Here is a 12,785-nt window from a genome sequence, read left to right on the forward strand (position 1 = left end):
CATTCAACATATCATGTGACACACAAAAATTGATATTTATCTGTTTTTTTTTTAATATTTACTTTTAAATCAAGAAATTGAGTAATGTATAGTACTAAAATATAATCTACAGTTTGATACCAAACTTATTGACATAAATTCATGAAATAGTAGTTCAATAAAATTTTAAGTACGAGTCAACAAACAAGATGACATGGCCATTCACCCATGACCCATCTTGAAAGGGTTAATAGATAAACAGATTAGATGAACAAAAGTTAACATTTTACAACACTGAAAATGTATTTCCAATAAATACCTACCTCTTTTCATACAATAGCTATCCTTGATTTGTGCTGCCCTCTATATTTGCAATTTTCACTCACCACTAGCCTTGAGGGTCCCACTTAATCTCACGTGTTTACACATTGTATAGCTGCATTGTAGGATGCAAATGAGCATGAAACAGCCCTCCACCAATGGGAGTGCGACACACCCTCAGCTGCCTCCCTACGTACTGTAGAACCCAATCATCACTTGAAGATTAGACAAGAAAAGATGCACTGGAAGTGGGGAGATTTTTGAGGGAGGTAAATATCTATTGGAAATACATTTTCAGTGTTGGAAAGTTTTAACTTTCGATATGATACCTTACCTTTTCTCACATTATAACAAGAATCCTACAATGAAATGGTGTAGGAACAGTGGAAAAGTTACCTAGATAAGCCCCCTTCAGAAAGCATACAAAAACAATACATGGACTGTGACATCCTATACTAAGACAATATAGGTGCACACCTATGGGAGACCGTACCCCTTCTGTACCATGGTATACTCTTTGCCAACATTGAAGATACATGTTACCAAGTTGAACAGAAGAGAAGCACGTCCAGTAGGGGAAATGGACATGCTTGATGATGTAGAGTGGCTAGGTTGCATCATACCATGTTTGATGGGTCAACCACAGTTCAAAACTAGGCACCGTCAGGTATGTGTCTTCTGATCCCCAGTAAGAGGAGGTTCCTAACCATTTTCACATCAATATCAGGAAGTGGAAGGGAAAAGAAACTTTTGTTCTGGCAACCTAGATAGAGCACACGTGTAGATACCCAGTACACAACCAACACTAAGCCACCCCGGAAACCCTTCATCCCCACAATGGTAGAAAGGGGGAATGCAAATGTGGTAGGTCAACTCCAGTCAAAAACCATGTGCATTGGGAATGTCTTATCATGTTCCATGGTAGAAGGAGGGCCCATACCAACCACATGTAAGGACTTATGTTGGCTGGTCCTGCACCGATCCAACACCAAACTACCTAGGAACCAATATCCAGCTGGCAGTAGAATGGGTAAAGCCAGCCAGAGAGGTGAACTGCATGTGGTGGATTTTTCCCAATACAAAACCAGGCAGCATCAGGAATTTTTCTTCCAGCCCATGGTAAGAAGAGAGTACACACTATCTACACCACCAGAATCACACTGCCATTCAGGCTCCAATCAGAAAAGACTGCCAGATGAAGAGGACGAAGATGGCAAAAGGAATGAAAGAACACAGAAAGGTCAGACGAGAAGAATACATGACAATAACATGAAAACCCAAAAGTATTAAGTAGAGCTGCCCTTTAGCCAGCAATGGTAAAAAGTGATAAGCTTTTGGGGAACAGCCATGTAAAAATTCTGCAAGATAGAGGATAGACGGACAGGAAGGGGAGAAAGCATGATGCAGAGAACAACCAAGGAATGTGTACCATTCTCATGGACAGACAAGGAGAAAGAAAGAATAAAAGGAACAAAAAAGGAAAGAAGGCTACATCTCACAAGGAAGTGGACAAAACTGAAACGTGAAGCCAGAGTGATGACACTGCAAGGTGGGAGAGAGAGAAGGGTGAAGCTGAAGGAGTAGGAGGAGAGAACAAGAGAAGGTTCAATAGAAGAAACTAAAGCTGAGCCAGCTAGGGCAGAGTAAGCATGAGGACTCAACAAGAGTGATGAGAATGATAGAAATCACATGAGGGAGACAACTTCTAGGAGGGTAGGCACAGAGAAAAAGGCTGGACCAGTTCTGTCTTGCATCCACAGAAAGAGCTAAGAGATGCAAAACTGGGGATCAGAAAAGGGGAAATATGGTGTTGAGATGAGTGGTAAAAGTGTCTATAAGAGGAGTGTCCCGATGAGAGCACTAGAACACCAGAAGATTAAGTGACCACTCCAAAGGTAGTATTTTGTTGGGCTGGATAAGAATCATGGCATTTGGAATATAAAATGGGTCTTGAAAAAGAGGTTGAGAGTGTTGAAACAGAGAGAGCCAGACTGGCTGCTCACCTGGCAAATGATATAAGAGAAAAAATCAGATTTGGCCATATGGATCATCACTAGACATTCACAAACCATCACATGAAAATGAATCAAAGTCCAACAAACCAACAAAAGCACTATGAGAGTGATATGAAGGGATAAATCATTATAAGACCACTGACCCAAAATCACTTGAGAGTCAAAAAATGTCCTCCATCTCGTCCATGAGGCATCTGGAAACAGATGGGGCCCCAGATGACAGGAAGAAAGAGGAACATCCTCTATGATATTGGGTGTATCAAGTCACTACTGAAGTATTTAAGTAAGGAAGGAAAAAGGAAAATGGCATAGGACAAGGGAACCCAAGCAAGGAACCAATGACCATGCAGAGTCTATTGTAGACAGGATTTCATAGAAGCCCAAATCACCAAATGAGAGTGAACCTCCCTCATGGTGAGATAAGGAAATGATAGCACATGGTATAGTAATCACTCTACATCCCTCAAAAAAAAGAGGAGAAGAATGGGCCCTGTGAAGATGCAAACTGAAAAACACCCAAACGAATGAGACACTAAATGCATGACAGATGCAACTTCTCTGGGTTGACCAACCAACCCAGACTCACCACCCAAAGAATGAGAAGAGGATAGGTGTAGGAGGCTTACTGGGGCAAAACCAAGTGGGAAAAGAAGTATCTAATAAGTCTACCTAAATCATCCCAAGACCTGGAGCAAAAAATCATCTTAAAGTGAGAAAAGTCCCCCCATGGTATATTGATGGAGGTTGAGAAACTGACTGAGAGCTGATGCCTAGCTATAAATTCCTCAGGAACCATGAAAAGACAAGAATAAATCCTGGAAAAGGATGAGAAACCTGTACTCTAATCTTTATCCATTAGGTCCAACACTGCCACAGACAATGGCAAGAAACAAGATCTCTTGAATGAGGGAGGCAATTGGAACAGGAGACAATGAAGGAGGAGGGCTCACTGATAGAACACCCAGTACTCCACTATTAGCTGCAAATGGAGGGCAAAGGTCCATAAAGCTAAGTAAACAGGACCAACTGACCCTGATCTTATGGGATAGTCACCACCATGACTGACAACACTGAAGTCTATGGGCAGTGGAAGGATGGATGGAAGCAGAGGAACAGGAAGTGGTGAGAAGGAGAAAGAGGAAGCAGGATGAAAGGATTTAGAGAGAGAGACAAAGAAGGAGCATGTTAGAGAGAGTAAACCAAGGAGAATAAGGAAGAACACTGGCATGCAACCCCAAACATATGATCCCAGAGAAACAAGCACTCCATTAAAATTGCACAGGCAGATGAAAGAAGCCAGATGAAGGCATATGAGAGAAAGGGACTTGTATAATCATAATTACTACCATTAAAAATTGGTAAGCTTGAGAATACTGGTGTGAAAATAACTCCCTGGACATAGGGGTCCTGGTGTCCAGGATCTGTCTTAACTTCAATGAAAGCCACCATTATGTGTGTGTGTGGAGACAACTTGAAGTATTACACAGACTGTCTGGTGGCTGAACATGGCAGGTTAGAGTGTTGTTCTCTAATAGTGATGGGTGGTATGTGCAATAAATGACACATTGATTTGTTCATTGTTAAGAGCACTGCTCTAAATGTTATACATTTTTGAGACAAGATTTTAGCAACCAATGTCAGGTCTGTCTCTGATGCTAATGAGCTTAATTTCATTCTAATTGATGATAATACTTCTCCTAAAGACTTGTCTGCCTTCAATGAATTATTGTAAAAATGTACTGGCCAACATTTCCCCTTGCCCTCAATCCCATAAAAGAAAATTTTTGGCCAAATTTAAGAACTAATTTCATATCCACCTATATGAATGCCTCTGTGATAGAATAGGAAACAGTCCCAATATAATTCTTGTCCAGAGACTAATACAGTCAGTAAGGATGGCACACAATGTACTTTCTGTTAGAGCTGTGTGATTAGTGGAATTTGATAACTAATCAATTGCCGAGCTCATTAATCAGTTACATTCAATCAATTGTCTATTCTCACATGAGACTTGAATAATTGCTATCATCAAAAATAGTAATTATTGGAAATTCTAATTTTGATTAGTTGATTACTTTTTAAGTCATGACACTAAGTTATTAAGCTGAATAACCTTGAATTACTAAAAATAATAATGAAAAATCATAATAGCAGTATTCCAATTACCTGGATAATTGAAAATGCTAATTCCATTTAATTGATTATTTTAATGTCATTGAATAATAATTTTGATTAATTTATACTGATAGGTAATCTATTATATTGTTTAATCAAGTTAATCAGTTATACTTGCTGTTAAAGAGAACATAAAAATTCTGAGAACTATCTTTTTTGTATCTTAGAGCTTTATACAATCCTAAACTTGTAGTGGTCACATGATAGTGGGAATTATAGAGCACTTCAAAGTACTGAAATACAATGTATGTTTGCCTTCCAAATACAACTGATTCCATTAGGAATTTATGAAGGATGTTGGATAAGAATCATTGTCTAAAAGCATAGAACAAATTTAAGGTGACAGAAGGCTATTAAAGTTTCTTCTCACTCATTAACAACAACAAAATTATCAAAAACCAAATTAAAATCCAGCCCTTCAGATCCAATTTAAAATATTTTAAAGAGCAAAAATCATTATAAAAGTTTAAAATTCTAATTAAACTTTTTTAAAAGCAAGTGCTTCCAAAGTTTAAAGCTCCCATCCCTCATATTCTAATCATATTAATTACCACCTACATTCCACCTACATGAGCAAATTGTATACCTCCCTCACAATTTTAAGCACTAAAATCAAGTCCCTACTACATCTTCTCAAATTCAGAGAAAAAACATGTTAAAATTTTATAGATCAAACATATTGAACCAGGTGTCCTCCTAATAATCTGTCTTCAACTCTTTCTTACATGTTGATATTTCTCAGTAATTAGTACACTGACCAAAACTGTATACAGTATTCCAAATAAAACCTCACTTTATTTCAAAGTTATAATTACTTTTTTACTCTTAAATCCAAAATCCATATAAAAGTATCCCAAAACTATGTCAGTTCTCTTACTAAGGTTAGAGATAAAGCTTTAGACTGTTATTAACATTCACATCTTAATCTTTTTTATACATTACTGATGCACCTTTCATACAAACTGTAAGTCATTTGCAAATCTTCATATACCAACTGCATAAAATACACTGTGCATATACATTATTAAACTTCACAATACTGAAACTCAATTTTTTCCATGTTATGCTCCAGTCACTACAGCTGTTAAGGTCCTTTCTTAAAATCAAAAATATTCTCAATAGAATAACTCATTCCTGCAAATTTAATAATAGTCCAAGAGTTATCCAAGTTTATGCCATAAACAATAATAAATAACAAACATTTTAAAAAGCCTGAATAAACTCACTAGTCACATCATTTTAATTGATAAATGGCCATTTATAACCCTAAAGTGGCATTTAACCACTGTTTGCATTCTACTGCTAAACCTACATTTTTATCTACCAATTGAGTTTTTCAGCAATCCCATAAGCATCTAACTTATCATTTAATCTTTTACAAAAAAATTCAAAACACATGTTAACAAGATTGCCCTCATTCAAGGAAAAGCAAGTCCCTGTATAATTCTGTACATCTTCCCATAACCCTTTCTTTTTAAAAATTGAGATAGCATCATCAATTTTCCAATCATCAGCAATTTCTCCAAAATCAAGAGAAGTTTCAGAAATAACATATAGTTAAAGCTAGGGATGGCACAACTAGTAGTTTCAGTTGGATATCAGATTATGACTTCTGATAGCTGACTGAATTTGGAATTTTTGGATCAGATAGTATTGCAGATGTGGCCATACGCACAACTAGTAGTTTCAGTTGGATATCAGATTATGACTTTTGATAGCTGACTGAATTTGGAATTTTTGGATCAGATAGTATTGCAGATGTGGCCACACATATTGAAAATGTGCCACAAATTGAGCTATCACTTCATTTCAGTATAGAATTAATCAAATTACTTTTGTGAGATAGCAAATTCTACTTATTATTTTGTTATGGTTTGGTTTACTGTTCATTTATTATACCTTCTACTGTTTAGTTCAACAATGAATTTTTAGTTATATTAACTCACCTTCTCTCCAGAGCACGTTGATTTTGAGTATGAATGTATTACGAAACTGACACAAGCTTCCCCTAGCAGTAATATACAGAAATTAAATGTTGTGAAAGATTATGTAGATTTATGGTAATAGCTAGTCACATGAGATGTAACCTCATACTCTCATCACTAAAATAAAAGTCTTCCTTGATTTTGAAAATGAGTTAGTTCACAAGATATAGTTAGAAAGAATTATTGCTCCATATTGTTCTTGATATTGAGAAGTGGTTTACTTTGTTATTCTCTGGTGAATTAGGTTTTTTTTTCTGGTTCTTTTTCTAATTTGTTTGATATTTATTGAAATTAATCACATTGAGACATTGATATTGTATTGTTTATTAATGTTTGTATCTAGTCCTGGAATGGCATGGGTTTATTAATTGTTTTTTATAAGTGACAAAATTTGTATTCCAGTTGTTTACAATTTTTTTTCTTATTTCTCCTGTTATATTTTAATAAATTGTTTTTGTTTGACCTTGGCTGTAATGGCATTTTGTTTAGACCATTACAGTATCACATAGTTTTTGAAAATGTAATAAAGATGTACAGTTTTACATGAGTGAGTGGCCACTGCAGAACCTTTAAGGAAATACAGCAAGTGGCAATGTGAGACAATGCTTTAAAATCCCAATCCTCCACTGAAACAGTTGTTTGATTGTGTTTGTTGTTGCTTTTATGACCATCTGCAGCAAACAGTGGCAACACAATGGATAAGCCTGATGGTTATTTAAACTACATAATTACTACCTGTATTACAGCTACCAGAACTCTTAACATTTCAATAGGGAAGAAAATGGTACTATGGTTAGAAGCTAGTAGAAAGCACCAGTGGGTTAGATGATGCAATAAATATTATGTGTAATGGACGTACCAGCAATATTATGTCTGGGTAGTATTGTGATATAACCTGTTGATGAAAATGTTACCTAATTATCCAATTTATAGTAAAATTAATATCTAATTTGATTTCATTAGATAGTGCAATATCTGATTTGTCATATTGTTTGTTGAACACTATGTTTCCAACATAACTCTTGTCAATGCCAGGCATTTCCTCACCAAATAATGAATCTTTTTTAAACTTTTTTTAGCCAGCCTATTTGAAAGTAATAGATTTAGATTTTCTGTACTTGAAAAATATATTTATCATTTGTTGTTGTTGTTGTCTTAGTGCAGACCTACACAATGGGATTTCTGCACTTTGTTCACTGTGGGAAATCAAACTCCTGATTTTAGCATTGTAAGTCAGTTAACTTACTACTGACCCATCAGAAGACATTAATCATTTAAAATCACTTCCTGATAAGAAAAAACACTAATAGAAAAGCTGTTAAACACCTCAACTAAATTATTTTTCTCTGTAAGCTTCTGGTAGCATTATATTTTACTTTTTTTTGCAATATCAAAACTACCAGTATAACAACCCTTCAAGACAAATTTTATGTTATGTGCTGAAAAACTTTCATATTCCTTTTATAGCCTTAATAGTAGTTTTCTTATCTATTCTACATCCTACATGCTCATAAGCTTGATCTTGTTTGTTAATTATTTAAGTAATAATTCTACTTTTCTATTAATCCACTTAAGAATGGTCATTTGATCGGAAGGAAAATTCTGAAATATATATATGTTCATTTTCAAAAACATGAAGTATGATAAAGTAATAAACATTTTCCAAGCTTCATTAAAAAAATTTTCTCCTACCTAGATCACCCATCCAATCTTTTTCATATAATATTTTATAGCTTCTAAAAGTTAAGTCTTATAAAACTGGAAACACTTTTATCAATGTTACAACTACACTGTAGCAGTAGTAAAACATCATGTTAAATAATATTATTACTGCTAGTATTCAAGTGGTCTTGTACACTTACATTTCTACTCTTTATAAAATAATTGTCTTTTAATAAGGTCTCTTAACTAAATTTTATCTAAAGTAATTTAACATTTAGAACTTAAATCATAAACCTATTGGTCCATCTCAGTTGTTCCATTCTCTAAACTAAATAAAAAAAAATCTTAAAACCAGCCCTTATCATTCCTATACTTAACAGCCATTTTCTTAAACTCACTTAAATTTACTGCCTCTACAACATCCGAAGGCAACCTATTCCAGAGGTCAACCACTCTGTTAGAAAAATAGAACTGTCTTAGCTAAAGATAACTCCTACCCTGACAAAATTTATATATTTGTGTCCCATAGTTCAAATATTCTCACTGTTAAATATGAAAAAGATGATGCATCAACACTATCAATTCTGTTTAAAATCTTAAGCACCTCAATCAGATCTCCCTAACTCTTCTTTTTTCACGAGAAAACAATTTGAGAGATTTCAACCTTTCCTTATGACTACCTCTCCATCCCAGGCACCATTCTAGTAATCCTTCTCTGAACCATTTCCAGCAATGTTTTTCCTAAGGTAAGGAGCCCAAGACTGAACAAAATATTCCTAAAGTGGCCTGACCAGTGACCTCTACAATGAAATTACAACTTCTTTAGACTTGAATTCAATATTTCTATAGATACAACCTAAAATCCTATTTGCCTTACCATTATCAACAGCATACATTATTATCTTCATTTAGTAAGTACTTGCTAATATGTTGTATCCTAAACTTCAAAGAATTTTAAACACTAGATATACAATTATAAGTAAGTCCATATATCTTATTTGAAAACTTAAACTAAGAAATAATATATACAACTTTCAAATGAATTTGCATTATATCACAAAACAATAAATAACTACACTACACATGTAAGCCTAATAAAATGTTGCTACATCTTGACTACAAATACCTAATTTTTTCAATTTTCTATGTAAAGCATAAAAATCATGACATTAAACAATATACATTATTTGAAAACTGTGCTGCTATCATTTTTCCAGCTATTAAAACAAAGACACCATTCTCTCCCTCTCACCATGTTTGTATATATTGTCATAACGAATAATGTCTTTCGTAATATCTATCAGACAAAAACCAATATTAGGGTGGCTTCATTTCTACTTTAAGTAATTTAAGGGTAACTACCTTCCCACAACTAGCTATAGACAGTGAAAGCAGTATAAGTTGAGACATTGTAGATGTAAGCACTCAGCTTCATACCCTTATTTGATTTTTTATGATTTTCCACGACAGCTGACTAGACTGACTTTGGCATTTGGATTTTGTCTGATAAATGGGGTATCCCCAACACATTTGGGTGCTATTACCACAGACATTATCCATTGTGACAATAAATTGACAACCTTGACCGATAATAGTAATGCAATATATATATATATATATATATACAACCCATAAATCATAAATATTTATGTAATATTTTAATTACCTTGAGTTTTACATATTCCTGACAGTTGAAGTAAAATAATAACTGTTCCAATGGTAAAATATTTCATTGTGTTGTACCTAAAAAAAAAAAATTGTACAATAGAGAAATGAAAATTAACATGTTGTTTATATATTGTCTTTAAGATAGCTATTAATACATTACAAAAAAGAATAAGCAATAATAAACTTTTAAAATTTGACTAGTGCATTAGTTTGTTGTGCATTTGTCACATTAAATGTAATTTTACATGGTTTAATAGCAACTAAGATTTCTTACCTGATCAAAATATAGAATTATAACAGGTAATGCTGATGAAGAGTTTTGTCTATCAACATTTAAATATAAATATTCTGTAAAAAGATATTCTTGATGTACATATATAATAAGCATCAAGATTATGTATCAGAAACACTTTACATAATTCCTTCACTCAGATATATACTAAAAAGCTGACTATTAATCTCTATTTTTTCAGTCATTCAACAATAAAAAATGTTTTGCACAATAAACTAGGTGTCTTAAGGCTAAGAATTCATTTTCTTACTTTGGAGTGCTGAAGTACTAAAGAAGTTGTTATAAAAAAATATTAAAAAACAGAAAATCATGCAATATTTATGTTTTAGGCATGTCAATTACAGATACTAAATAAATGTTTGAATAGGTTCAAAATTTCATACTTTACATAAACAAAAACATACATGTATTAAGGCTCCTTTTTACATTTTATCTAAAGTAATTTAACATTTAGAATTGAAATCACAAAACTTCAAAACTTACACACTTGATATATAGCTATGAATGCATGTTTGTATTTTATTAGCAAATTTATACTAAGAAATAAAATATATAATTTTTTTGTGGATTTGTTTTATCCCACAATAACAATAAATTACTATATTACAATTATTTAATATATGTATTGTAGTTGACTTGTCCTTGTGGATAGAGAAAGTACCGTGTGTTTTCTACTACCTTAGTTAATATGTAAAGATTTTCAAAATTTCTGAATTTTTGTTCAGTTTAGTTTGGCAGTTGTTCAAATAAATCATCTTAATTTTGTTTTTTTCTAACTATTTCTGAGGTCTCTTTGCTAATTAGCAATTAACTGAGCATCTTACAGGAAAAATAGCATGTAATGTCCATGAATAGAAAGCTGACTTTTCTGTCAGCAAATTGAGTAATAGCCCATGGTTTCACCTTCCACATTACTTGAAAATGACTGGATGAAAGTTTTATACAGAATAGTTTCATATGCACACCTGGCTTGTTATTGTATATTTTGCATTAAAAGGCAAGTTTTCCTTTATTAGTCAGATTTTTTCAGAAGTTTTGATGAACTTTTAAACTTTGGCTCTCTTACCAGTCCAACACAGCCACAACAGACACACTTGCCCCTGTTCTTTCTTGTTCTAGCAATTGTGTTGGAAATATAATTGTGTGTAATAAAGCATATTCTTGTGGACCTGCTGTGTTTTGACTCTTTCTTCCTGAAGAACTGAGTTAGAAATCAGAAAAATATACAAACACACACTCCATTACTTAGTATTCTTCAAACCTCCAGACGGCAGGCCCTAACTACCTAGTCTGAGGGAAACCTGCAACTTGCAAACCGGAAAATACCACACCAAAAATATAATTTCACTAGGTTCTAAATATTAAACTGTTCACTCAGCACTTTTTTTGTTATTATTATTAGCTAGACTCCTGATAGTTGTACTAATAAGTAATAATAATAATAGAGAAAGTAACACTAAAAATAAAATTTGGTGTGACCGTGACATCAAATCAAATAATCAATAATAGCAAACAAACAAACACACCTATACTAATTACTAATACTATACACAACAAGATTTAAATTAATTAAATTAAAATAATAATAATAAAACACACAGCTTACCTGTATAACTATAATGGCTATATAACTTTTCTTCTACGCTTTTAACAAGTTAAAGTGTACAGTATTTATGTCAAGCTGAGAAATTTCAAAATGCAACTACAAAAGTACATTCATTAGGTAAGAAAGGCTGAAATCACCGAACTAGTTTACCACTTACCATGCTCAACGGATGTTTGCGTTATATGAATCATATAGTTTGGCCTGGCTTCCTGTCGAAAACTTCTTCCGGTGCGTTAATGCTCTCAGATCTTCTACAGCCCTACATTTATCTGAGCCCCGGCTTACTCAATAATCTAAACATTTGAAATTAATTAAAACGTCACACACTAAATACTACACACCCAACTATCAATACATATACACATATATGTGTGTGTGTATATATTCACGTGTGTGTATGTGTGTGACTAATTGTTGATGCTGCACACAGGCGTGGTAGAATATTTGAGTTATAATATTATTATTACGTTGTCATAGGATTAATCATATATCTACATATGTTATAATTATTCAATGGTAAAACTTGTAAAACAAAATCGTTATTTGTTTATTTACTGATAAACAAGTAAATATGTTTAAAATCCTCTTTTCATTCTTTTTTAAACACTACATTGAAGTAGGTCCACCTGAGGGGTTAGCGGTAAGTTTCTGAACTTACAACCCGGGGTTCGATTACACGTGGTCAGCAGAATGTAGCTAGCCCATTGTGTAGCTTTGCGCAAAAAGTTCAACAATAAACAAATCAAGAACTTTTCTCAAGGTTTTGAATAAGTAAACTCTGTGAAACATAACAGGTTTTAAACATATCTGTCAATATATAAGCCCCACAGTGACTCTGTTGTAAGTCTGAAGGCTTATAACGCCAAGAACCGGGTTTCGATACCCGTGGTGATCATAACACAGATAATTCATTGTGTAGATTTGTATTCAACAACAAACAAAGAGTTAAACTAATAAATAATTTCTTTTAAATATGACAAAGGGAATCGTTTTGACATTTTAATATACTCTTTATATATTTCTATCTCCTTGTAATGTTATAATATTTGCTCTGAACATATTGTTACGTCTCTGTTCGTTTG

General features: G+C 33.4%; 1 protein-coding gene across 2 annotated transcripts in view; it reads right to left on the reverse strand.

The window, feature by feature from the left end:
• The window catches only part of LOC106466382 (integrin beta-PS-like), a 110,690-nt gene extending 98,617 nt beyond the window's left edge, over positions 1–12,073 (reverse strand). Inside the window, exons 1-2 of one of the 2 annotated variants that reach the window (XM_013926665.2) lie at positions 11,861–12,073; positions 9,804–9,880 (exon numbers count right to left, since the gene is read on the reverse strand). In XM_013926665.2, the coding sequence (XP_013782119.1) occupies positions 9,804–9,870 (67 nt within the window). In that variant the 5' untranslated portion in view covers positions 9,871–9,880; positions 11,861–12,073. Of the gene's footprint in view, positions 1–9,803; positions 9,881–11,703 lie in introns of both variants that reach the window. The other variant, XM_013926664.2, reaches the window with a different exon arrangement.
• Between the last annotated feature and the right edge of the window lie 712 nt (positions 12,074–12,785).

Source organism: Limulus polyphemus, unplaced genomic scaffold (assembly GCF_000517525.1).
Source record: "Limulus polyphemus unplaced genomic scaffold, Limulus_polyphemus-2.1.2 Scaffold2243, whole genome shotgun sequence".
NCBI classification, from domain to species: domain Eukaryota; kingdom Metazoa; phylum Arthropoda; class Merostomata; order Xiphosura; family Limulidae; genus Limulus; species Limulus polyphemus.